This window comes from Saccharomyces kudriavzevii (genome assembly GCF_947243775.1).
Source record: "Saccharomyces kudriavzevii IFO 1802 strain IFO1802 genome assembly, chromosome: 12".
Classification (NCBI taxonomy): domain Eukaryota; kingdom Fungi; phylum Ascomycota; class Saccharomycetes; order Saccharomycetales; family Saccharomycetaceae; genus Saccharomyces; species Saccharomyces kudriavzevii.
Genome location: NC_079283.1, coordinates 472501 through 497396, shown reverse-complemented (window position 1 = coordinate 497396; position 24896 = coordinate 472501). Strand labels below are relative to the sequence as shown.

Here is a 24896-nt window from a genome sequence, read left to right as displayed (position 1 = left end):
TGGATGTAATTTAAAAAAAGAGTGAAATATGGCGGATGTTTTCATTAAAGCCCAGCCTAGGTGGAAAATGGAGGAGATATATATAGCCTTCAAAGTTTACTTCATTTGTTTCCTGATATTTTTATTTGTGTTGTGAGTAATGTCGGTAACGAATAGCGCCACTAGGGTCGTTGCTACAGCGAAAGATTTTGACAAAGTTGGACTAGGGATCATCGGATACTACCTTCAATTATATGCTGTAGAATTGATACTGAGTGAAGACGAGCGCTCCCAAGATATGACCGCTCTAGCCGTCGAACTGCTTGATACTATTGAAGGGTTTAAGAAGGAAGTTGGAGGTGAAAGCCAGGCAGAAAACAGTGACAAAGGCGTACAGGTAATGAATACGCTAATACATGATCAGGAAAAGTCCAAGATTTATATGCTGAACTTCACAATGTCATTGTATAACGAAAAACTAAAACAGCTGAAAGACGGGCCCTGGGACGTTATGTTAAAAAGGTCGCTTTGGTGTTGTATTGATCTATTTTCGTGCATTTTACATCTTTGGAAGGAAAATATAAGTGAAACAAGTGTAAGCTCGTTGGAAAAACGAATAAAGTACTGCAAATTGTACTTGAGTAAATTAGCTAAGGGTGAAATTGGATCTACGGATAAGGAAAAGCTAGACTATTCTGATTTCATAGATGACAACGAGGAGGCAAGGGACGAAGAAGTTGGCGACCTGATAAATGATTTGAAAACCAGTGATGATTTTAAAGGGGACGACTTGACTACCGAAGGTCAAGGGAAATCGGATGAGCCTGTGGATGAAGTACCTGAATTTATCGACGATTCTGATAACTCAAGTGAGGAAGAACGAAGCCCCGACAAGTGTGAGGGAGCAATAAAACAAGATCAAGAACCAGAGAACAAGGGAGAGCTGTCGCCTATACACTCTTCTACACCGCCGGCGCCACCAGCACCAGCGCACAAGTCGTATACAAAAGATGAGTTGACCAAAATCATGGATAGATCCAGTAAGATTGAGCAAATCCAAAAATACGCCAAATATGCCATAAGCGCACTGAATTACGAAGATCTGCCCACGGCTAAAGATGAATTAACCAAGGCACTGGGTTTGCTCGATTCGATTTAAAAAAAAGTATAAGTTATTGATCCGTTGAAGGAGATACATATATTAATATTAACAGTTACGTATTAAATGTTAAAAGGGAAAAGTAATCCTGTATAATGCAAAAAAAATTGATACAAATTTGAGTTGAAAAAAATGAGTCTATATCATGAATATGGTAATATTGCGTCCCTGCATCATATACGATGGCGTACATGTTGATTTGTGTTGAGCAAATGAAAACAGAGGAAGTTGAAGACAGAAAACCCCTAAAAAAGCTTAGAATTTCAAAGTCTTTGGTTTTTCCCATGGGTATTCTTGGTTAGTGAAGTGACCGTAAGAGGCGGTTGGCAAGTAGATTGGTCTAGCCAAGTCCAGTTCCTTGACTAACACACCAGGTCTTAAGTCGAAGTTCTTGCTGATGATTGCAATGATTTCCTCGTCGGACTTGGAAGCGGTACCGTAGGTGTCGACGTGCAAGGATAATGGCTCGGCAATACCGATGGCATACGAGAATTGGACTTGGACTCTCTTACATAGACCAGCAGCGACGAGCGACTTGGCGACCCATCTGGCGGCGTAGGCGGCTGAACGGTCGACCTTGGAGTAGTCCTTACCGGAGAAGGCACCACCACCGACAGAGGAAGCACCACCGTAGGCGTCAACGATGATCTTTCTACCGGTCAAACCAGCGTCACCTTGAGGACCACCGATGACAAATCTACCGGAGGGTTGAATGAAGTATTTGGTGTTTTCATCTAACATGTCCTTTGGAATGACTTTCTCGATGATTTCGGATTTCAGTTGGGCTCTTAAGTCCTCGGTGGTGATCTCGTCGGCGTGTTGAGCAGATACGACTACGGTGTCGATCCTCAGTGGGATCCATCTACCGTGGTCGTTCTTGTATTCGACGGTGACTTGGGTCTTGGTGTCTGGTCTCAACCAAGGCAAGGACCCATCTCTTCTGGCGTCGGCCATGGCCATGTTCAACTTATGGGCCAGAAGAATAGTCAAAGGCAGACCTTCTGGGGTTTCATCTGTAGCGTAACCAAACATGATACCTTGATCACCGGCACCGATGTCTTCCAAGTCTTTTTCTTCGTGGACACCTTGAGCGATATCTGGGGATTGTTGTTCGATTGCGACAAGAACGTTACAGGTCTTGTAGTCGAAACCCTTGGCGGAATCATCGTAGCCGATCTTTTGAATGGTGTCTCTGACGATCTTTTGGTAGTCCAATTGCGCCTTTGTAGTAATTTCGCCGAAGACCATAATCATACCGGTCTTTGCCGCGGTCTCACAAGCAACCTTGGAGTGAGGGTCCTCGGCCAAACAAGCGTCCAAGATGGCGTCAGAGACTTGGTCACAGATCTTATCTGGGTGACCTTCACCAACTGATTCAGAAGTAAATAAAAATGTACCGGCCATATTTTCGTTTATCGCTATTTTTACTCGGGTAAATTTCTGGTTTTATTCTATTCTTTCGAGACGAGAAACAAGCCTAAAGTAAACCATATGGACAAGACCAATGCAGACAGTATAAGCCACTGCCATTAAGTACTAAATGGAGAACTTTTTACTCCTCCCCTTTCATCGATACCAGAGTGAAAACTACGATGAGAGGCTACTATTTCCTCGAGACAAGAACCCGAAAAAAGAAACCCAGCAAAAGGCAAGCACGCCACCACAGTTTTATAAAAAGGAAAAATGGTAACGTGTACAGTGATGAACGGTAAAGCCTTCTCCGTCTTATATCCGTGTCTGTTTTTTTTTTTCAAAGCGGTCCCGTCCCGCATGACATTTTGGAACAATGGAAAGGTGCCAAGTGTGCCTAATACAACAACTCTGTATTTACGTACTGATACGGAATTGAATATAGAATATGTATACTTGCTTGAGATATAGCAACCCCATCCGTTCTTTCAATATCACACCAATCGCATTTTAATACGAGTAAACATGTCAAGTACAATTGTTGCTAAACTGAACAAAGAGGACATCATCAAGGACACCGTTAAAGACTTAGCGCTCGATATTCTTGGTGAGCTGTCTGTTTCGTACGCAGCTACCGACGACGTCCAATTGGGTAACTCTATGCCCATGGACGCCACACAGAGCGCACCCACCATCAAGTTCATGCCCTTCAACAAAAGCCAATTGTCCGCAGACGATAAGCTGGCTTTGTTGATGACCGACCCAGACGCCCCATCCAGAACAGACCACAAGTGGTCGGAGGTCTGCCACTACATCGTCACTGATATTCCTGTCGAGTACGGACCCGAGGGCGAGATTGCCGTCTCTGGGAAGGGTACCGTGAGAAGTAACTACATTGGGCCTGGTCCACCCAAGAACTCCGGTTACCACAGATACGTCTTCTTTCTGTGCAAGCAACCGAAGGGAGCGGATTCCTCTGCTTTCACCAAGGTTGAGAACATCATATCCTGGGGATATGGTAACCCCGGTGCAGGCGCTTACGACTACATCAAGGAGAACAGCCTGCAATTGGTTGGTGCCAATTACTATATGGTCCAAAACACGACCGTTGACTTCAACTACGACATGTGATGCCGGTTTCGCCTACGAAATGAACATATAGATTGATAGATCAACAGATATATGTGTATACGTATATAATTGTAAGCCGAACGTTTTCTCGCTCTTCAGTTTTTCTATCCCTTTCAACTTCTTCTTCTTCCTTCCTTTAAGGGATAGAGGGGTTGTTGGGAAAAGATCTTGCTTTGCGTATAAAAAGGGGAACGAGAAACGAACTACATCACCCGCTTCCTCTGGAGCAATCCTTAGACGACGGCAACAACGAACAAACATGAATCAGGCAATAGATTTCGTCCAAGCTAGCGTTGACTCTTACAAGAAGCACGGCATTTTGGAAGATGTCATCCATGACACAAGCTTCCAGCCTTCCGGAATACTTGCCGTGGAGTACTCATCAAGTGCACCCGTTGCTATGGGCAACACTCTGTCTACTGATAAGGCGCGTTCAAAGCCTCAATTCCAATTCACTTTCAATAAGCAAATGCGGAAGAACATATCACAAGCGAACGCGTACGTCCCTCAAGACGACGATTTGTTCACACTAGTAATGACGGATCCGGACGCTCCTTCTAAGACAGACCACAAATGGTCTGAATTCTGCCACATGGTGGAATGCGACTTGAAGTTGTTGAGTGAATCCACTCACGAGACCTCCGGGGCAACAGAATTTTTTGCGTCGGAGTTCAGCACCAATGGCTCCAACACTCTCGTAGAGTATATGGGACCTGCCCCACCGAAGGGCACAGGCCCACACAGGTATGTTTTCCTCTTGTTCAAGCAACCGAAGGGCGTGGACTCGTCCAAGTTCTCGAGGATCAAAGACAGACCCAATTGGGGATACGGCTCCCCTGCCACTGGCGTTTATAAATGGGCCAGTGAAAACAACCTGCAGCCCGTTGCTTCCAATTTCTTCTATGCTGAAACTAAGTAGGTTATCTAAAAAACAATATCATCTCTATTTTTGATTCTATATTTTATTTCTTTTTTTTTTGTATCTTTTGCTGTTTTTAATGTTTTCGTGACGTAGATCTGCATTACTTCCCCAGACGCGGTGACTAATATAATACAACGTAAATGAGGTAGACACAGGAAAAAAAAAAGTAAGTGTAAGTTTATAAAATGTTTATAATAATTATATACGTCAGCCAAACAGAGCCTTTACCAACTCCATGTAAACGCCGATCTGGAAGTCGTCCAGTTTTAGGCGGTTCAGTTCAGGGGCCACGACAATCCCCGCGTTGTCCATCGAATAGTGGGACATCATATCCTGATACATCTCCCACTCGAACTTGTTGGAATCATAGAATTTGGAATCGATGGACAGATTGTTCGGTATGGCACAGAGCCAAATTCTCGTCTTGTAGAACTTGAACAGTTCTTTAATCAGGTCCCGGAAATCATTACGCTCTTGGCAAATATAGTAAAATGTCAGTTTCTTCCTATCGAATTGGAACTCCGCATTTAAAATCTTGATGTTCAGTCCGCCGCCCGAATTGCTATTATTCAAAGACCTTAGTTTCAGTTGCGCGATGTGGAGAGCCTTCAATTCGTCTTGAAACTTGTTATGCAGGTTCGTGGAGGATTCCCATGGGGTGGCAAACCTCAGAACCTGTTTCGAAGGGATGATCAGCTGTGTCAGTTCGATGATATCATACAGTTTCGGGTTCAGTTCATGCGGAACCGGTTTACCATTAGTCGTGTCAATCAGAGCCCTCACGAACTGATCATTAGGGAAATGGTGTTGACTGTTCGTGATCAAGGAGTCGAAATGAATTTTTTTCTTCAGGAAATTGACGAATAGCGCCAAATTTATATCTACGACGGGTTCTACCACTAAAACCAAATCTTTTCCACGGTCACCATCAATGATGACCAAATCTCCTCTTTTCAGCACAAGTGTGGCCGTTTGTGACCTGGATAGCAGTTCGAGTTTTCCGTTTTTCAACGATACCAGCACCAAGGGCTTATAATGTAAATGCATCGAAGTGCTGTTGGTAGACTTTGCCGCACCGGACGAAGCGTTTGCAGCGTCGTTGGAGATGAAGGCATCTGATTGGGGGTTGTAGTTCAAATTACAATTCTTCAGGAAATTCAAAAACTCTATAATCCTGGAACTGGAGGCAGAGGCACTGCTCCCGCGCAAAGTCTCCTTTATGCTGTCAATGAATTTATAAACCCTCTCACTGGCAAAATAATTGGACCCGCAATCATGATACAAGTCGTGCAGTTCCCTGGACGACGTCACGTTCTTGCCGTCGACTACCGTCAGTCCGGTGTCGTTTGCAGCAGCAGGTTGCGGATGCAAGTTTACTGCCGGCTGGGTGTTGCGCCGAGCATTGAAAGGCGATAAATACGGATGGTGCTGTGGGTACTCGGACGGAGCAGTGTATGGCACTTGCAATGATGGCTTACTGTCGGTATATACATGTTGTGAATATTGCGGCTGCTGAGTGGCCGCGTTGCCATGAATCAGCGTATCAGAAATGTAGGAAGATCTTCTCCCAGGATCAAAGATACTCTGTTGCTGCGGATAACCTTTTTGGGTACCGTTGTTTAAGGGAGAGAGAAGATTGTTGGGCGAAGTGGTCATCACGTTCAAGTAATCCTGCCTGTACGCTTTCCTGTCCTGCGTGGGGGTGCCGTTAAACTCGAATGAGAATAGAGACAGGTTGGGCCCATTCCGGCCAGTGTTATTCTCGTGGTGTTTCGTGCTGTCATCCGTAAAGGCGCTAAATGACGCTTTCCTGGTGTTCTGCTGACCCAACTGAGACTGCTTGTCCTCTCTGGGCCCGATGTAGCCGTTGATGAAGTCAACCCGGGAGCGCGGGTGTCCGGCAGTGCCCTTGTCGTTAAGGTCTGTCAACTTCCCGGGCAAGTCCGCTAGCGACTTGCCACTATTGTTCTTGAACAGCAACTTATCGTAGTAGTTTCTCAACTCCTGGTTGTCGGATATACTCGTGGTGCTGTTGATTGAAGGCAGCTCCATGTTGCCGTGCGTCTATCCGTGTGTATACGTCTATGTCTATGTATATGTAAGTGTATGTGCTCTTTGGAGATGCTTCTGGATGGCGTCCCCTCCTCTGCCATTGTTCTTCATTGCTTATATACTGTGCCAGCGATCCCCGCGTGTCCTGCCCCTGAAGCGCCGGCATAAGACCCCCTGGGCGTGGGGAAGGGAAGGGGCGAGGCAGGGCCAGTTCGCAGACCGGCTCGAGCCCGGTCTCTGGCTCGCTGGTCCATCAAGGGAGTGTGTATATCACTACTATCACTACGTTAGTGCGACCTCTTTGCTCTACGCCTTGAGGTGGTGCCCTTCGGTACGCACTCCAGCGCAGCCAGCGCCGGCGATGCGGGGGGTGCTAATGCGCCAAAGAACACAGCGGTCAATCGCTCAGGACGTCTTGTTGTGTCCTGGGCAACTGGACTTGACAGCAGAAGGGCTGGCGCTTGTTCGTTTGCATTATTCTTGTTACAGGATCACCTCTGTATGCAAAATGGAGGTGCGCTTTTCTCCCTGGTACGAAAGAGTGGAAAAACCACACAAGAAAAAAGAAAAAAGGTTCGATGGTAGCGCCGCTCACCTCCATGCGACTCCGTTGTATTCCCACGCCATAGTTTTCCTGCGATCAACGGAAGTTTACACAAGCACACTCGCTTTAGTTTCCCGTCGCAGCTCTCTGCTATGTGCTTGCAGCATATGTTGCTCCAACAATCGAACCAGTTTTTGGTTTCATAATATTCTGTTTCTCTTTTTCTTTTTCTCGTTTCGTGTTGTCATGGCGATTTGGGAAAAAGTTGAAAAAAAAAACAGTAGTAAGTGGAAATCCACAAGGAAACGCAGCTAATAAAAGAAACATCCGCAAAAAGGCACCTGCCAGGCACTACATCTTCTCCCCCACCATTGTCCTATTCACCCGTCTGTGTTTTCTTTGCCTATGTCCGGTGGTAATAGCATTGATCCTGCTAATCGAAGTTCGAATGACAATAGCAACAGTCCTAGTAACGGATCTCCAGTGAACAATAACCAGTACAGTTTGAAGGCCCCCAAGTTCAACAGTCAACCGCCTCCGCCATCACATACGTATCTGCCCCCGATGTCGGTGAGTATCCCACCTTTAGCCACCAAATCTTCGTCAATATACAGTCTTTTACATCAAAGTTCCTCCCGCTCGGAAACGCCAAACCCAATATTGCCGCCTCTTATCGGTAGTGGCTCCAACACTCACAAACCCTCCCCCACCCCTGCACAACCTCCGCCACAGCCTGCACCACAACCACACTCTGCAAAATACTCGTTGTATCCATCGTCTATCAGTCTGAACAGATCGAACTCCTCCGCTTACCCAGTCTCCTTCAAATCAGAGGAGACTTTAAAGAACCCTGCTGCCGTAGCCAAGCGAACAAACACGTTTCCCTCAGCTCCCAGCGATGCTAAGAAACAGAAAACTAGCCAAGAGAAAAGAATCTCCTCCATTTCGAGGCGAAACACACAAGAGATTATAGCTAAGCAAATTGCAGAAAATAACAAATCCAAGACTATTGAAGAGTACGCGCAGATTGTGAAACATGCTGAGATCAAAGTCTTGAGCATGGACTCTCAGAACACATCAAAGGCTGCTTTGCAGTTGGCGGAACAAACCAGGGAAAGAGAAAGGCAAGTGTTCGCGTTACTTTGGTTGATGAAAAACTGCAGGTCGCAACATGACAGTTATGTGCCAAGAGGCAAAATATTTGCTCAGTATGCTTCATCATGTTCCCAAAACAACCTGAAGCCCTTATCGCAGGCCTCATTGGGGAAGTTAATAAGAACGGTCTTTCCTGATTTGACGACTCGGAGACTTGGCATGAGAGGTCAATCGAAATACCACTACTGCGGGTTGAAACTAACCATCAACGAAAACGGCCCCGTGGCCATTAACAGTAACACTTCGTTGTCCATAGCACAGAACAGCGACCCCATATCGCCCCTATCGTCACCATCGCCATCTTCACCCTCGCCGCAGGCACCTGCAGTTTTATCGCCATTTTCATTGAACAGAAAATCCACCTCTCAAACTGCATCACCAGTCAAACAGGATAGTAAAGAGAATTCTAACGAGCAAGAACCCGAATCACAACCCCATGAGGAAGCAGCAATAAATAATCCTAGCTCTTCCTCGGCAATGGTGAAAAGTCCGGCGGGAACACCATCATCAGAAGAATTCAGTTTTGCTCAAGATTTAATTGGAAAAGTTTTCAATTGTGATGATAAGCTATCAGATAACTATAATACTCAAATATCATCCAACACAAAGGCTCCATTGTCGACGTCGTACAAGTTGGAATTCCCAAAGATTCCCAGAAATTTACTTCCCACAGATACAGATTCGGACGTTATATCATCCTTAGAATCACTATATCATATCCATTGCAATTCCGTTTATGAAAGTATCAAATTTATGAAAGGTGATAATATATCAAATGCATTATTTTTTTCTAGCTCCAATCCCATCTCGCCTACGATGTTTGATCTGTTTACTTCTGAGCCGTTGATCGAATGGGTCATCAAGTGCGACTTAATCACATATACGGAATTAATAAAATTTTTTTCACAATTCATCATTCATTCAAATGAAATCAGTGATTCCATAATTCAAAAGCTGGAAATCATGATCAAACTTTTTTCCGAGCAAGTTAATAAGACAGTTTTAGAATTACCAAGACTACTAGTTCAAAAGAAACTATCAATCGTTAATATATTCACCAAATTGGTTAAAAAATTGATCAAGCTATTAAAGTTCATTTTAAATTTTCTGAGAAGTTTCCCCATTTTTAAAAATGGCATGAATAGGGACTGGAAGAATATTGTAAATTTGGACGATATCTTGGACATGATGATTAACGAAGAAGACACAAATTCGGAGACGAATACAATAATGCAGCATTTGCAGGAATTTTGTCAGGTGTTCGTAACGAAATTTTTGAATTCCTCCATGAACATTAGTAATGATCCTTCAATATCCATCGAATGCGAATCATTGAACGAAATGATAAAAGATTTTTGTTTCTTTATTTCTGAACAAAGCAGATTTTCGTGCTTGAAATTAATCGATTGTAGCACAAGATTCAGGAACGCCATAATCGGTGATATTAGTCTAAAGTCAAATGAGAATTTACTATCATGGTTGTTTCTTAATAATGTTATGGGTCAATTGCTGAACTATTGCTTTGAAGTAATCAAATTTATCAACAGTCTAAAAGTTTAAATGTTGCATGCTTTATATATGGGGTTTTTTCAAAAAAATATAACGTTGCATATGTAGAAGAAAAAAAAGAATACTACAAATCATTGATAAAGAAATTTTACGTTATTAATATACACACTAAAAAAAATCTAATCTAATATTAGAGAAAGTTCTTTGAAAAACAGGGAGTTGTTAAATATATAGGATGGGATGGAATGATGCACATCATTTCTTAGATTTCTTAGATTTCTTTTCTTCAGGTTCGCCGTCTTCTTCGGTTTTTCTCTTCTTATCCTTTTTCTCTTTCTTTTCTTTCTTGTCCTTCTTTTCCTTCTTGTCCTTCTTTTCCTTCTTTTCCTTCTTTTCTTTCTTTTCTTTCTTTTCCTTCTTTTCCTTCTTGTCTTCATCCTCTTTCACTTCTTCCTTTTCAGTTTCAACTTCCTTGATTAAAGGTTTAGCTTCTTCTTCAGTCTTCTTTACTTCTGGGGTAACAGAAGTTAATTGTTCAGCCTTGTCTAATGGAACATACTCCTTCTTCCATTGGTCTGGAGTGTTTTCATTAACGCGGCCGTATTTATCTAATTTACCGTCCGCCTTCATTTGCTTCTTCTTCTGTGCGACTGGACCCAACCCCCATCTTCTTGGGTATAAGTCTCTTTCCATAATACATCTCTTCACGCTAGCAACGACACCGTGGTCACAAGAGGCCAAGTCAACGGTGGACATTTGAGCAATGGCAACGGCGATGGCCTCACCCTTGGTGGTTATCAAGACAATTTCGTCGTATAATTCAATACCTTCTTCATAACGCAATAAACCAGGAATCATCAATTTTGCACCGTAACATACCGCATTAACAGCTGAATCCTTTACTACAATTCTCTTGTAACCAACCAACAGTGTTTCTAATGGTTGAATAATAGATCTCAAGTAAGATTCATCTCTTGTGTTATCGTAAACCCATTGGGCATCCATAACATCATGTAGAGTTACCATGTTGTCATTTTCAGATAGAGCACCGGATCTAACACGACGCAATTCTTGCATGTGACCACCAACACTAAGTAGCATACCTAAATGAACACATAAGGTACGCATATAAGTACCAGCTTCACAGGATGCCCAGAAAACACCCAAGTTTCTCTTGTTATCAAACTCAATCAAGTTTGACTCATAAATGGTACGAACACGCAATTGTCTCTTAACAGCAGAGATTAAAGGTGGTCTTTGGAAAAGCGCACCAGTCAAGTTTTCTAATGAGCGTCCCAAGTCCTTTTCATCTTTCAAAGCATCATGTAATCTAACGATACATACATACTCCTTACCAGCACCCTGTTGAGATTTGACCAATCTGGTAGCTCTGTCAACGCAAACAATCAAACAACCTGTAACCTTTGGATCCAAAGTACCAGAGTGACCGGTCTTCTCACAACGCAAGATTCTTTTGATCCAAGCGACAACTTCATGCGATGATGGATTAGAAGGCTTGTCCAAGTTAATGACACCGGAACTGATATAAGATTTCAAATCTCTCTTTAATGGTGAACTACCAGCTGGGATAGGGGTGTAGTGACCACTTCTGACTAGCAACTTGTCAAAATTTTTTAAAAGTAATGGCCATTCACTAGTGTCAGTGGAAGCACCTGCAGCTTCAGGCTTAATAACGAAATCCTCCTTTGACATTGTGTTTATTGCTCCTCTGTATGGGTTGTGATGATCTCCGGATCTTAATGACTCCTAACTTAAAGAACGACTAATGATAATACGCAAAGAGTATCTCTGTATTAGTTTTTCTTTTTGGCTAAACACCTCATCATTTGAAAATTTTCAAAACTTTTCAGTTCTTCCTTTTTGCAGGAGGGAAAAGAAAGAAGAAAATTTTTCAATGAGGGCAGATGATCATAAGTTACGAACAGGAGAATATCAAAAGTTTTTCAATGAAAGAAGAATATATAGAATAAATAGATCGGATAGTTATTAGGCAAGCTTACAAAGCGGCAACCTCGAATTCTTTCTTCAATCTAGATTCCACGGCGTCGATGAAATCCTCTGTAGTAACATAAGCAGATCTTTCAGTCTTGCCAAGAATCAGAGCCAAATCTTTAGTCATGATTCCGTCTTCCTGCACTGTGTTTACTGTAGCACTTTCCAAGATTTCGCCAAATTTCACGACATCTGGAGTATTGTCCAGTTTACCCCTCTGAATAATACCTCTTGTCCACGCGAAGATGGAAGCAATGGAGTTTGTTGAAGTCTCCTTCCCTTGCTGATGTTGCCTAAAGTGTCTTGTTACCGTACCATGCGCGGCTTCGCTTTCAAAAGTTTTACCGTCTGGGGTAATCAACATAGACGTCATCAACCCTAAGGAGCCGAATCCTTGTGCGACAATATCCGATTCAACATCACCGTCGTAATTTTTCATCGCAATTATGTACCCGCCTTTCGATTTCAACATCTGGGCCACCATATCGTCAATTAAACGGTGCTCATACCAGATGCCGAGAGATTCAAACTTTTCTTTATAATTCTCAGCATACATGGCTTCGAAAACATCTTTGAATTTCCCATCATACTTCTTCAAAATGGTATTTTTGGTAGTAGAATATAACGGCAACTTCCTCTCAATAGCCAACTCAAAAGAGGCCTTGGCAAACCCCTCGATAGAATTTGTGGTATTGTACATCATCATGGCCACTCCGCCATGTTCAGGATAGTCAAATACTTTCACATCTACATCATGCTTCCCGCTCTTGGATTTGTAAACCAGTCTCAATTCGCCTTCTTCAGGAACTACTACATCCGTGGCCTTGTATTGATCACCGAATGCGTGTCTTCCAATAATGATGGGCTTTTCCCATTGAGACACAAGCCTTGGAATCCTGGGGATGATAATAGGTTCCCTGAACACCGTACCGCCCAAAATGTTTCTAATGGTTCCGTTGGGCGATTTCCACATTTTTTTCAAATGGAATTCCTCGACCCTTCCCTCATCGGGTGTGATAGTCGCGCATTTGACGGCCACCCCATATTTTAAAGTAGCAGTGGCAGAATCTACAGTTACTTGATCATCTGTTTGGTCACGATACTCCACGGAAAGATCATAGTATTTCAAGTCCACGTCAAGGTAGGGCAACACCAGCTTGTCCCTGATTAAATGCCAGATTATTCTTGTTTGTTCATCACCATCCATCTCCACAATGGGGTTAGTTACCTTAATCTTCGCCATTACGATTTATATACGTACGTACGTTACTTTTCACCTCCGTGCCTGAGCAACGACCGCAGTTAACACTTCAAGAGCGCAATAACATGCAATTACAAGGTGGCATTTATATAAGACAACGGAGTCCAGTTTGCCTATAACCAATCCTGATCGAACCAATGATGTTAAGTCCGGTTTGTGATTATCCTTCAAACCCCACACTCACTGCCCATCACTCTGGAAAGTATCAAAAGAAAGGCACTTATGATTTGACTACTGCATATTTTTCCCTTATTTCCTGATTTGTCCGCTCTCGGACCACCGGCAATGGCGCCCCGGAGTTATAAAAAATAAAATAAAATAGAATAGCGTTCACGTGACCAAAGTGTCACCCTCTCCCGTTAATTCAGTGAGAATGCAGGGGCCTAGCGCCGTCGTGAGTGACGCGTCGATTGTAGCGTTGAAGTGGATTGCTGTAAAACCTTGAAAGACTATTTCATTTAAGGTACGAGTGAGCTCCAGACTATCGACGATTTTCATGTCGTCGTTTTCGAGATCGAATTGCAGTTGCATCTGGGTATTGCCTGTATCCTGGTCATGCAGAATGTATGAAGTGGAGTTGACCCATTGTTCCATGGGTAAATTTAGGAAATTGATATCGTTATGGTACAGATCGATCTGTCCCCGAATGGTGTCGATGCGAAGTTGGTCACGCTGGTGTGTCTCGTAGAAGGATAGATCAAAAAATCCCAAGAATGTCCCCACTAGGCTGAGCTTTTTGCGCGCCGCCCACCGTAATTGTAGGTCGTTGATCTGGAACTCTTGAATCAATTCGCTGGAATTGAATGTAGCGTTCGTGGTCATAGGAATGAATGATATCTCTTGGAGGATGCTATCGAGCATGTGGACAGGAATCAGGGGGTCATTGTCTGAACTATCTTCAACGACATGGCCCCTTGTCGCAAACGTAACAGTTTCGTTCTGGTTCAGAACCGCATTCACTATCTGGCTCATTGGCGTAAGATTGTTTTGAGGACATTTGTTGTACAGTAAATCATCGGGTAGCGGGCCTTCAATTTCATTTTGCAAACAGACTACTATGTTATCCCTGTCATGGTGCAAACTAATCGGTTCGTTAAAGCATGACAGCGTTGGAATTACGATAGTAGGTTCGCCGTTACAGTCCGGTAACTTGATCTCCCAGTTGATGAAAGGTATTGTCGCATCTGGCGGAAGACGAAGCCAATCCAACTCCCTGAGAATCGTAATTGGATTCAATTTCATATCAGCATGAAATCCACCAGAATCGGAGTCCCTGAGCGTAAATCCTTGAATGGAAACTGCATCGATCATATGTTGAACCATTTGAAGGGGCGCAGATAACATTTTTTCCCAGTCTACGATATTATTCCAATTTAAGACTTCGTTATTAAGTTTCAGTAAATTGAGTCTCATGCCAAATCTTTTCTTGAAAATAACCATATCTAGTTTAGATTTTAAATTTAACGAATCGTAGTCGCCGCTCCAGAATTTTTTCAAAACTTTTACGATTTTCCAAATGGACGGTTTAACTAATACTTTGAATTGTAGTTCATTGATTTTCCGATGGGTCAAATCAAGACAAATGGGGTCCATACCAACAACATCTCCCAGTTTATCCTTGAATACCAGATCTCCATCAAACGTAGTCACGTTATTCAAGTTTATACAAATTGTTTTAAGCACTTTTTCATTAACGTATCGTACCAAATCACGCTGGCTACGGGCATCGGAATCGTTGTATGCACCTGGCCAGTTATCATAATCAAACCAAAGCTGAGAGTGTATAGTTACCTGTAAATACTTTCCTGTATCATTGTTCAGACTAGAATGCACATCATCTTTCCAGCCATCGAGCTGAAACTCCACCAATTTAAAATTTGTCACTTCAACTAAACTTTTTTCCATCACCTCTTTGGGCGGCACATGTCCCCTAATATAATGGACTATGCTGATACCAAACAATCCTAATAAGATGATGCTTAGCAGATAAACGATCAAACGTTTCAAACTCTTTCTACGAGTTTCATTTAACGACTTATTCGTCACGTTAATTCTCACTTCATCGTTGACAAGCTGGTTTTCTTGGATGTTTGATCTTAACAATGGTTGAGTTTCTAGATCTTGACTATCCATTTGTGCGGGAGAATTAGAACCCATCTAAAGAGACTCAATAAGTAAATGATTCACAAGCACAGACTGGAAACCAAAAAAAACAACAGATGTATATGCGCTTTTTTGTATAACTTTCTTCTAAAATCTTGGGGCTTTGCATTTATCTATGATTAAAATTTAATGACCCTTTGCGCTTGAGAAAAAAGGTCAAGTGAGCGATGGGATGAAATTTTTTCCAACATTTGTCAATCGAGATGATGATTAAACGGAATATAGGAAAAAAAAGACATTGAAAAAAATGCTTTACTTGATTGGGCTTGGGCTATCGTACAAGTCAGACATTACCGTTCGTGGTTTGGAAGCTATTAGGAAATGTTCTAGGGTTTATTTAGAGCACTACACAAGCATTTTAATGGCCGCTAGCAAAGAAGAGCTGGAAACGTACTATGGTAAGGAGGTCATCTTAGCTGATAGAGAATTGGTTGAAACTGGTTCCAAGCAAATTCTGAACAACGCTGACAAGGAGGATGTTGCCTTTTTGGTTGTAGGTGATCCATTCGGTGCCACTACACACACGGATCTTGTCCTCAGAGCTAAACGTGAAGGAATATCTGTAGAAATCATTCATAATGCCTCTGTCATGAATGCTGTAGGAGCATGTGGGTTACAACTATACAATTTCGGTCAAACTGTTTCCATGGTTTTCTTTACTGAGGATTGGAGACCTGACTCTTGGTATGACAAGATCTGGGAAAATAGAAAAATTGGTCTTCATACTTTGGTGCTGTTGGATATCAAGGTTAAGGAACAAAGCATCGAGAATATGGCCCGTGGCAGATTAATTTACGAGCCACCAAGATACATGTCTATTTCTCAATGTTGTGAACAGCTATTAGAAATCGAAGAGAAAAGAGGTGCAAAGGCATACACCCCAGACACTCCTGCCGTTGCCATTAGTAGGTTGGGTGCAAGCTCCCAAAGCTTCCACTCTGGTACCATAAGCGAATTGGCCAACTACGAATCGGGCGAGCCTTTACACTCACTGGTCATCCTCGGCAGACAATGTCATGAACTGGAATTGGAATACTTGCTAGAATTTGCCAATGATAGAGAAAAGTTTGTAAAAGATGTGGCAAAGGACCAAGAATACTTCAAGCCTGCGGCATGGGTTCCTCCTGCAGAAGACAACGATGATGAGTAGAGTCATTCAAAGATAGTGTAAACATTCATGTGTAATTTCTTTCTATGGTATGTACTAGTACACGAATGCTTAGTCGGGTAACAGAAGAGTTTTTCGATTTGCTCCAGAGAAGGACGAATGTGGAAGATGGCAATGAACGAGTAAGACAGCGTAAGAACAACTAACATAAAAAACTAGTATACACAGATACGCATATTCAGACACGCACATACTCATCCACACGCATACATAAGGATGACGCAATTGAAGTATTTAATACTGGTTTCTAGACAAGGAAAGATTAGATTGAAGAAGTGGTACACGGCAATGTCCGCCAGTGAAAAAGCGAAAATAGCGAAGGATCTGACGCCTACGATATTGGCAAGAAAGCCTAAAATGTGTAATATAATCGAGTATAGTGATCACAAAGTAGTGTACAAGCGATATGCAAGCCTTTTCTTCATCGTAGGGGTGACGCCAGATATCGACAACGAGCTGTTGACTTTGGAGATTATTCATCGATTTGTGGAGACAATGGACACGTATTTCGGCAATGTCTGTGAACTAGACATCATTTTCAACTTCAATAAAGTCTACGATATCTTGAATGAAATGATTATGTGCGATGGGTCCATCGCAGAGAGCAGCAGGAAGGAAGTCCTCCACCATGTGACCGTGATGGATACCATGGAGAGTAACGATAACCTGGAAAGAGTGTTGAGTTAGTCAATGAGTTAGAAAAGAAAAGAAAAGAAAGGGGAGAATAAGGTATTGGTATTATTACCGTTTTTCGCAAAAGCCATTGCCCGGATAGGAAACGGCTTTTGCGAGCATCGGCACAACGGTGATTGGTCAGATCTCAAAAAAGAGATGAATGTGAAAAATATAATGAATATATAGGCGATAAAATTATCATAAAAGCGATATATGTATTTTCGAACTTGAGCATCAATAAGGTAGACAGTTAATCACAAAGCTGGAATAAAAACAAGAAAATAATAAAAACAAGATAATGAAGTTGTTCCAAAATAGTTACGATTTTAATTATCCATGGGACCAAGTAACTGCAGCTAACTGGAGAAAATACCCAAATGAAATATCTACACATGTCATCGCAGTGGACGTTTTAAGGAGGGAATTAAAGAACCAAGGTATGGTGCTGGTTACTGAACGTTTGATCACTGTGAAACAAGGCGTTCCCAAATGGATCATGATGATGTTGGGAGGCACCAATTTGAGTCATGTAAGAGAAGTTTCGGTGGTAGATCTGAACAATCAGAGCCTAACCATGAGAAGTTGTAATCTAACAATGTGTAATTTATTGAAAGTCTACGAAACAGTTACATATAGCCCGCATCCAGATGATTCAGCTAGCAAAACACTCTTTCAGCAGGAGGCCCAAATTACTGCATACGGATCCATTAGGAAACTATGTAATAAAATGGAAGATTGGTCTGTACAAAGATTTTGCGAGAACGCTAAAAAGGGTAAAATGGGATTCGATGCCGTTTTGCAAGTATTCAGTGAAAATTGGGAAAAACATGTTGATGATTTGAGTAATCAGTTTGTTAGTAAGGTTAATGAGACCGTGGAGGATGTGAAAATATCCGCAGGGACGCTTCTTAAAGGAACTGAAATGAGCGGCAGAACCATTTTACAGCAAAATATTGACTTATTCAGAGAAGCATACAACCACGAAAATTAGAGATACAGCCGCCCCACATCCATTTAACACCGCATATTATTTATATTATATTCATTCACCCATTTTGTTTATTTATTCGTTCTGTTCTTTTTTTTGTAAATACAAAAAAGTAAATAATGACAATATCAAATGCCTTTTCAAAGATTTTAAACGATCAATTAAAATATATAGATTTGTTAAATATATTCTACTTAAGCGTTGACCTTATAGACGGAGTGACACTTACCACAGTACAATCTGTCCTTGTGGTTAGCCAAGAAGACACCAGCACCACATGTTGGGTTGCTACATTCTCTTCTCAACTTGGTGACCTTACCTTCAGCATCGACCTTGTAGTAGGATAAGACAGCCAACTTGACCTTCTTGTGCTTATGTCTGATCTTCTTTGGAGTAGTGTAGACCTTCTTCTTTCTCTTCTTACCACCACCTCTCAATCTCAAGACCAAGTGTAAGGTAGATTCCTTTTGGATGTTGTAGTCAGACAAAGTTCTGCCATCTTCCAATTGCTTACCAGCAAAGATCAATCTTTGTTGGTCAGGTGGGATACCTTCCTTGTCTTGAATCTTGGACTTGACATTGTCAATGGTGTCAGAAGATTCAACTTCTAGGGTAATAGTCTTACCGGTTAAAGTTTTGACGAAAATTTGCATCTTGGCTTGTCGGCAAAATTAAAAATTAACTGCTTCTTTCTTACCAAGTAATCTTGTGCTCTTCTTAAGCTGAAACTAAAATATAAATTATAAATCCTTATGATAAGAAGAGCATCTATAGATATATCAACCATATTACACGCTTAAATAAAATGTCAAGTTTTGCTCTTTCAGGATTCCCCGCTTATCCAAGAATATGCGTCTGCTCAAAGAAATTAAAATCTTCAAACAAAAAGGGGAAAAAAATAAAACCCAATACCACAGAGGATGTATGGATGCTAAGTGAAGAAAACAGTCTTTTAATATTATTGTTCACCAAATCTATACTATCATTAAGAGACTATTGATACTAATGGAGATTTTAAAGAATGCCACTAATTACTGAATCAAAATTTACAAATGGGGGTGCTAGTTGGATTTCCAGACTCGTCTAATGAAATAAAATTATCTTCATTTCAGTGGCTTTTGAATGGGCCATACAGTAACTCACTTGCATGAAATGATCTTAGAAGATGCTGCAAATTAATCAAGTTGTGATGTTTAACGTTCAGAAGGCCACATTTGAAATCCTTTATAGCTGCATGAGATAGGAAGAGGGCTCGCTCAATTTGGAAAGGAATATATAGATATTGCAGCAAAAATTGTAAAAGCTCCCTTCAAAATACTGCATATTCTTATGTGAAAAGGTCTCAAAACAATCTCCGTTTCGCTTCAAATCGCAATTAAGGTGGCCGGTGTCCCTTTTTTCTAGTAAAGCCTTTGTTTACCTGGCCACCACTATACGTAGGAGAATTTATTTCAAGATCCGAAAAACTTAAAAGTCGATAGAAAACAAAGTAAAGATCCGGTTGGCAGATAAAGGGGAGAAAGAAATCGGATAACGTGGTTTACTGGGGCTACTGGAGTCGCAATATGAACTCTTTATATGAATTGGATCCTAAATGGAAAAAACTACTGACAACGAACAATTTCCTGGGTGGATTAACGGTTAATGAATTCGTCCAGGAATTGAGCAAAGATCACCATAATGACATGTTAATTGACGCCAACACAAAGAACCTTTCCGCTAATGAAAAAGGTCATGATGCAGCCCGAGAGGCTATTTGGAAGCAGTTAGACCCAAAACCGTACATTAGAACATTTGAATCCACCCTAAAGGAACTAAAAAACTTGAATGAGGAAACATTGAATAAAAGGCAGTATTATTCCGAGCAAGTGGCTACTCAAGAAGTAATACATTCGGAAAACGTTATAAAGTTATCTAAAAATCTACATACAACGTTGCTTACTTTTGACAAACTCGATGATCGTTTAACAAATGTCACTCAAGTTGTTTCGCCCTTGGGTGATAAATTAGAAACAGCTATCAAGAAAAAGCAAAACTATATTCAAAGTGTGGAATTAATTCGTAGGTTCAATGACTTCTATTCCATGGGTAAATCAGATATTGTTGAACAATTAAGATTGTCTAAAAACTGGAAATTTAACTTAAAGTCTGTGATACTAATGAAAAATCTACTAATATTATCATCTAAATTAGAGACAAATTCAATACCAAAGACAATTAATACAAAATTGATTATTGAAAAATATTCTGAGATGATGGAAAATAAACTGTTAGAAAATTTCAATTCTGCCTATAGAGAGAATAATTTCACCAAGTTGAATGAAATCGCAATCATCCTCAATAATTTTAATGGTGGTGTTAATGTCATTCAAAGTTTCATCAATCAGCACGACTATTTCATTGACACAAAGCAAATCGACTTAGAGAATGAATTTGAAAATGTTTTCATAAAGAACGTGAAATTTAAGGAAAGACTGGTTGATTTCGAGAGTCACAGTGTTATTGTTGAAGCATCCATGCAAAATTTGATTAACGATGTGGAAACCGTAATAAAAAATGAGTCTAAGATTGTCAAAAGAGTCTTTGAAGAAAAGGCCACCCATGTGATTCAGTTATTCATTCAGAGAGTTTTTGCTCAAAAAATTGAACCAAGATTCGAAGTTTTATTAAGAAACTCCCTTTCCATTTCAAATTTGGCATATGTGAGAATACTACATGGACTTTTTACGTTATTTGGTAAATTTACTAAAGGTTTAATCGATTATTTTCAATTATTAGAAGTTGACGACAGCAATCAGGTCTTATTAACAACCTTAGAACAATGCTTTGCCGATTTGTTTTCCCACTATTTATATGATAGGTCCAAATATTTCGGTATCGAAAAAAGATCTCTAGAGACAATTCTGGTGGAAATGACATCAAAGTTTACAGTAAATTATGACAAAGAGATTAACAAAAGATATTTATTGGAAAAATATAAGGAGAAGCTATCAACAAACGTGGATGCATTTATATATTCTTCTAAGGGCAATACACACTCCCGTCAAGATTCTACATCAAGAAGTAAACTGTCACAGTTTAATTCCTTTCTGAAAACTCATTTAGATAAAGATCATTTGAGTCTAAATCGTACAAACTCTTTAGGTGAATCTTTCACAAACAGCTCTTCCTCTACACAGTACGATGTAGCAAACAACTCTTCGGGATTAATGAATTCAAACGGTATTATAAATGATGTTGATACTAGTCCAAATGGCCCCTTGAACTATTCTTTAGACGATGTGGATTGTATGTTAAAGTGCGTAGTGGAGTCTACTGCAAGAGTAATGGAGTTAATTCCAAACAAGGCACACCTATACATTTTAGAGATATTAAAAATAATGTTCTTGGGGATTATCGATTCATACATGGAAATAGCACTAGAAGTGGCATACTGGAGAGTATGTAAAGTTGATATCAACAAATCAGCGGGAGTATTAAACTTAAATTTCATGAAGTTTATTTCGATGAGCACAGAAATTTTGGATTTATTATCAATTTCAATAAAGTCCATTTTCTTACCGTTATTAAATAACTCACCGGAAATCAAAGCTCAAATCATTGAAATGACTAATTCGCAAATTCAAAAGATGGAGATATTGATCAATATAATTCTGCAGGAGACCATCACAGTAATTTCAACTAAATTCTCCACCGTTTTGTGCAAACAAAAGAAGAAAGATTTCGTACCAAAACCTCAAGAACTATTAGATCAAGATACTTTACCGGCGATTGAAATCGTCAATATTTTAAACTTAATTTTCGAACAATCTTCTAGGTTTCTCAAGGGAAAAAATTTACAAACGTTTTTGACTTTGATTGGGGAAGAGTTATACAGTCTATTACTATCACATTATTCACACTTCCAAGTCAATTCCGTTGGCGGTGTCGTGGTAACAAAGGATATCATAGGCTACCAAACCGCAATAGAAGAATGGGGGGTAGCGGTCTTGATTGACAAATTTACCACTTTGAGAGAACTGGCAAATCTATTTACTGTCCAACCCGAATTATTAGATTCATTGACCAAAGAAGGACATTTAGCTGATATTGGAAGGGATATAATTCAAAGTTACATCTCTAATAGAGAGGACTTCAACCATGACAATTTTATCAACGGCGTTAAACTGAATTTTAGATAATATATATAAAAATATTTACGTCTTCGGCAAGATGCCAAATCAAAGAACTGTTGCATTTACATTCATTTGTATTTTGCGCCTTTCATATTTTATGAAATCGCATGGTAGAAAAAAAGAATAGATCATATACATAATTATGATATCTGGATTGAGTAGAACACATCCCAATGTCACTGAAAAGGCAGATATCAATAATCTTTGAAAATGCGCACTACTTCATAGTTAATAAACCGCCTGGCACACCATCTCAACCACCAGACTCGAGAACGTGGAAGAGAACACACCCTGACCTTGATCCAACTCCACTATTAGAAAATTTCAAAACCCTTTATTCCTCAGATAAACAAGTGGAATCATGCCGAACCGTGCATAGGATAGACCATTGCGTAACTGGGGGCATGCTGATTGCAAAAACTAAAGATGCCAGTGCAAAGTTTTCTAGGTTTTTACGAAAAGGCGGTAATAACGGTTATAAATTGCAAAGAAAGTACGTTGCCATTGTTGAGCAGCCCAGTCGTCTCAATGAAACATCCAACAGCGATATTAACTATGGACCGCAGTATAATTCATTAATTTCACATGACGGTAAACAAATTACCAAATTTAGAAAAGTAGATGATCAGTGTATTATTTTACAACTGGTAACAGGCAAAAAGCATCAGATTCGGTATCACCTCTCACAAATTTTGAACCAACCCATACTAAATGATCAGAAATATGGCAGTACTGCGAAGTTACCAAGAGCATTCAAAAATCAGATAGCGTTACATTCAGCGTGCATCACGACGAAAATTGGTTTGCAGACCAAATGGCATTTAATACCTATGAAATACAATAATACTGGCGAGCTATGGCCAAGAAAATACGTCAGTGAGGAGGGCGAATTCATTTCATCAATCAAGGACGTTCTTATGGAGAACTGGGACTAAAAAAAATCAAGCAATAAACGATCAATTAAAGTATATTCAGTATACAGATTAAAAAAACATGCGAAGATAATAGAAGCGGGAGAACCTGAGCAAATAAAGCCGATTAATCGATCACTATTTCTTCCTTCTTTTCTACAGGTTTGTTATCCCATAAAGATTTCAGAGACCCAACAAGCCCCACTCCTTGGCTCTCCAATTTGTATATACCAACCAGTGATATAAATGAACCCAGACTGAGTAAATACATCGCGTAATGATGTACCTTCCCGTAGACTCTTTCAGAAACATAATCTATAATGCAAGATTGAAATCCGATATGGCAATGACCGAGTAGAACTAATGATAAAAACGTATCGGTGAATGTGGAGATGGGACCTGTAGTAACCATGGGTATCGCGATCAGTGGAAGAACCGCCAAAGAGAGGCCACGCTCTGCAATCCAATGATATGAACCGTGAGATTTGCTTTCAGGTGGCATATAAGAGGAATCATTTGCGGTTCCACTCACTCCTCCTGGCTTCTGAGGAATCTTTGGCAAAAAGGGGATGGTAAATGGTCTAGCAAATGACGAATGAAAGCTTCTAAATCCGCGCAAAGGCCCTGAAAGCTTGGTTGACAACATCCTTCCTTCCCTTATTGTCTGCTAGTTTTTTTGAGATATCGTTATTAATTCTGTAAAAATTTACAGACCTCTCTCATCTACAGGAATATAGAAATATATAGTTTTGCTTCTTTAAAAACGACGTTAAAATTAAGGGATACCTACTGTCACCGTCTCTTTATTCTGCTACTTTCAGTAAAAAAAGACGTGTCCCTGATTTATTTCAAACCGTCCTGATATCCTTATTTTAATAAAGTATGCAGCTGGTATGCGCAGGGTTGAAGGGGCGATGGTGAAACTACTGTAAGCCACATATAAGGCAGGGTCCCAGCTCAGTTTACCCCTCAAACACAACTTACTGAAAAGAGCAGTGAAGCAAGAAATAATGACATGGCATAATCACATGCACGTATCAGTTTACTCAGCGTTACCGAGAGAGGGTGAGCTATCATCTTTAATAATCCCAAATCAGCGGTAGCGATATCGCTACTTAGTATGTATATTCTTGTCACTGTAAAAAAAAAACTAACGTGTATAGTGATACAACATATGGCTAGACTCATCTCGACTAATCTCTTTAATAATGCGCTATGAAAGGATTATTATGTGTCTTGCTCACACCCTTCATCTCCTAGGTAGGGCGAACGACAATTAGCGATCACAGCATGTTTTCCAGAACAGTATCGAAGCTCCGCAATACAAAGAGGCTTTTTAGCACCGTTTCCCCGCAAATCCCAGGTACAAGAACCTCAAGGCTGCCCAATGGGTTAACCATAGCCACAGAGTATATCCCCAATACATCTTCAGCAACTGTAGGAATATTTGTCGATGCTGGCTCTAGGGCAGAAAATGTAAAGAACAACGGTACAGCGCATTTTCTTGAGCACTTAGCCTTTAAGGGCACTCAAAATAGGTCACAACAAGGAATTGAACTAGAAATTGAAAATATCGGGTCTCACTTGAATGCGTATACCTCTAGAGAAAACACAGTTTATTATGCCAAATCTTTACAGGAAGACATTCCAAAGGCGGTTGGTATCTTGAGCGATATCTTAA

General features: G+C 40.7%; 17 protein-coding genes across 17 annotated transcripts in view; 10 read left to right on the top strand and 7 right to left on the bottom strand.

Annotated features, from left to right (window-relative positions):
• Nucleotides 1-139: 139 nt before the first annotated feature.
• On the top strand, nt 140-1138 carry VTA1 (Vta1p; the record flags this gene model as incomplete). Its single annotated transcript, XM_056229801.1, has 1 exon — nt 140-1138. One exon carries the CDS (start codon nt 140-142, stop codon nt 1136-1138), a length of 999 nt encoding a protein of 332 aa, XP_056083784.1.
• A 255-nt stretch (nt 1139-1393) lies between these two features.
• SAM1 (methionine adenosyltransferase SAM1) lies at nt 1394-2542 on the bottom strand (the record flags this gene model as incomplete). Its single annotated transcript, XM_056229800.1, has 1 exon — nt 1394-2542. The coding sequence occupies one exon, from the start codon at nt 2540-2542 to the stop codon at nt 1394-1396; it is 1149 nt and encodes a 382-aa protein (XP_056083783.1).
• A 531-nt stretch (nt 2543-3073) lies between these two features.
• SKDI12G2160 (uncharacterized protein) lies at nt 3074-3679 on the top strand (the record flags this gene model as incomplete). The annotated part of the gene is made up of 1 exon (XM_056229799.1): nt 3074-3679. The coding sequence occupies one exon, from the start codon at nt 3074-3076 to the stop codon at nt 3677-3679; it is 606 nt and encodes a 201-aa protein (XP_056083782.1).
• A 259-nt stretch (nt 3680-3938) lies between these two features.
• TFS1 (Tfs1p) lies at nt 3939-4598 on the top strand (the record flags this gene model as incomplete). Its single annotated transcript, XM_056229798.1, has 1 exon — nt 3939-4598. One exon carries the CDS (start codon nt 3939-3941, stop codon nt 4596-4598), a length of 660 nt encoding a protein of 219 aa, XP_056083781.1.
• Nucleotides 4599-4808: 210 nt separating this feature from the next.
• Nucleotides 4809-6653, bottom strand: SKDI12G2140 (uncharacterized protein; the record flags this gene model as incomplete). Its single annotated transcript, XM_056229797.1, has 1 exon — nt 4809-6653. One exon carries the CDS (start codon nt 6651-6653, stop codon nt 4809-4811), a length of 1845 nt encoding a protein of 614 aa, XP_056083780.1.
• Nucleotides 6654-7602: 949 nt separating this feature from the next.
• RFX1 (Rfx1p) lies at nt 7603-9912 on the top strand (the record flags this gene model as incomplete). The annotated part of the gene is made up of 1 exon (XM_056229796.1): nt 7603-9912. One exon carries the CDS (start codon nt 7603-7605, stop codon nt 9910-9912), a length of 2310 nt encoding a protein of 769 aa, XP_056083779.1.
• Nucleotides 9913-10116: 204 nt separating this feature from the next.
• Nucleotides 10117-11574, bottom strand: CBF5 (pseudouridine synthase CBF5; the record flags this gene model as incomplete). Its single annotated transcript, XM_056229795.1, has 1 exon — nt 10117-11574. The coding sequence occupies one exon, from the start codon at nt 11572-11574 to the stop codon at nt 10117-10119; it is 1458 nt and encodes a 485-aa protein (XP_056083778.1).
• Nucleotides 11575-11878: 304 nt separating this feature from the next.
• Nucleotides 11879-13117, bottom strand: IDP2 (isocitrate dehydrogenase (NADP(+)) IDP2; the record flags this gene model as incomplete). Its single annotated transcript, XM_056229794.1, has 1 exon — nt 11879-13117. One exon carries the CDS (start codon nt 13115-13117, stop codon nt 11879-11881), a length of 1239 nt encoding a protein of 412 aa, XP_056083777.1.
• A 348-nt stretch (nt 13118-13465) lies between these two features.
• TAG1 (Tag1p) lies at nt 13466-15292 on the bottom strand (the record flags this gene model as incomplete). The annotated part of the gene is made up of 1 exon (XM_056229793.1): nt 13466-15292. One exon carries the CDS (start codon nt 15290-15292, stop codon nt 13466-13468), a length of 1827 nt encoding a protein of 608 aa, XP_056083776.1.
• Nucleotides 15293-15545: 253 nt separating this feature from the next.
• Nucleotides 15546-16448, top strand: DPH5 (diphthine synthase; the record flags this gene model as incomplete). Its single annotated transcript, XM_056229791.1, has 1 exon — nt 15546-16448. One exon carries the CDS (start codon nt 15546-15548, stop codon nt 16446-16448), a length of 903 nt encoding a protein of 300 aa, XP_056083775.1.
• A 234-nt stretch (nt 16449-16682) lies between these two features.
• Nucleotides 16683-17153, top strand: APS1 (Aps1p; the record flags this gene model as incomplete). Its single annotated transcript, XM_056229790.1, has 1 exon — nt 16683-17153. One exon carries the CDS (start codon nt 16683-16685, stop codon nt 17151-17153), a length of 471 nt encoding a protein of 156 aa, XP_056083774.1.
• A 286-nt stretch (nt 17154-17439) lies between these two features.
• On the top strand, nt 17440-18132 carry UPS2 (Ups2p; the record flags this gene model as incomplete). The annotated part of the gene is made up of 1 exon (XM_056229789.1): nt 17440-18132. One exon carries the CDS (start codon nt 17440-17442, stop codon nt 18130-18132), a length of 693 nt encoding a protein of 230 aa, XP_056083773.1.
• Nucleotides 18133-18323: 191 nt separating this feature from the next.
• On the bottom strand, nt 18324-18782 carry RPS31 (ubiquitin-40S ribosomal protein eS31 RPS31 fusion protein; the record flags this gene model as incomplete). Its single annotated transcript, XM_056229788.1, has 1 exon — nt 18324-18782. One exon carries the CDS (start codon nt 18780-18782, stop codon nt 18324-18326), a length of 459 nt encoding a protein of 152 aa, XP_056083772.1.
• Nucleotides 18783-19694: 912 nt separating this feature from the next.
• Nucleotides 19695-22310, top strand: SEC10 (exocyst subunit SEC10; the record flags this gene model as incomplete). The annotated part of the gene is made up of 1 exon (XM_056229787.1): nt 19695-22310. The coding sequence occupies one exon, from the start codon at nt 19695-19697 to the stop codon at nt 22308-22310; it is 2616 nt and encodes an 871-aa protein (XP_056083771.1).
• Nucleotides 22311-22477: 167 nt separating this feature from the next.
• PUS5 (pseudouridine synthase PUS5) lies at nt 22478-23239 on the top strand (the record flags this gene model as incomplete). Its single annotated transcript, XM_056229786.1, has 1 exon — nt 22478-23239. The coding sequence occupies one exon, from the start codon at nt 22478-22480 to the stop codon at nt 23237-23239; it is 762 nt and encodes a 253-aa protein (XP_056083770.1).
• A 103-nt stretch (nt 23240-23342) lies between these two features.
• Nucleotides 23343-23861, bottom strand: SHH4 (the record flags this gene model as incomplete). Its single annotated transcript, XM_056229785.1, has 1 exon — nt 23343-23861. One exon carries the CDS (start codon nt 23859-23861, stop codon nt 23343-23345), a length of 519 nt encoding a protein of 172 aa, XP_056083769.1.
• Nucleotides 23862-24505: 644 nt separating this feature from the next.
• The window catches only part of MAS1 (mitochondrial processing peptidase), a gene marked incomplete at both ends in the record, with an annotated part of 1389 nt that continues 998 nt past the window's right edge, over nt 24506-24896 (top strand). The window contains one exon of the mRNA XM_056229784.1: nt 24506-24896. This exon is cut by the window's right edge and continues 998 nt beyond it. Coding sequence (XP_056083768.1) covers nt 24506-24896 — 391 coding nt within the window.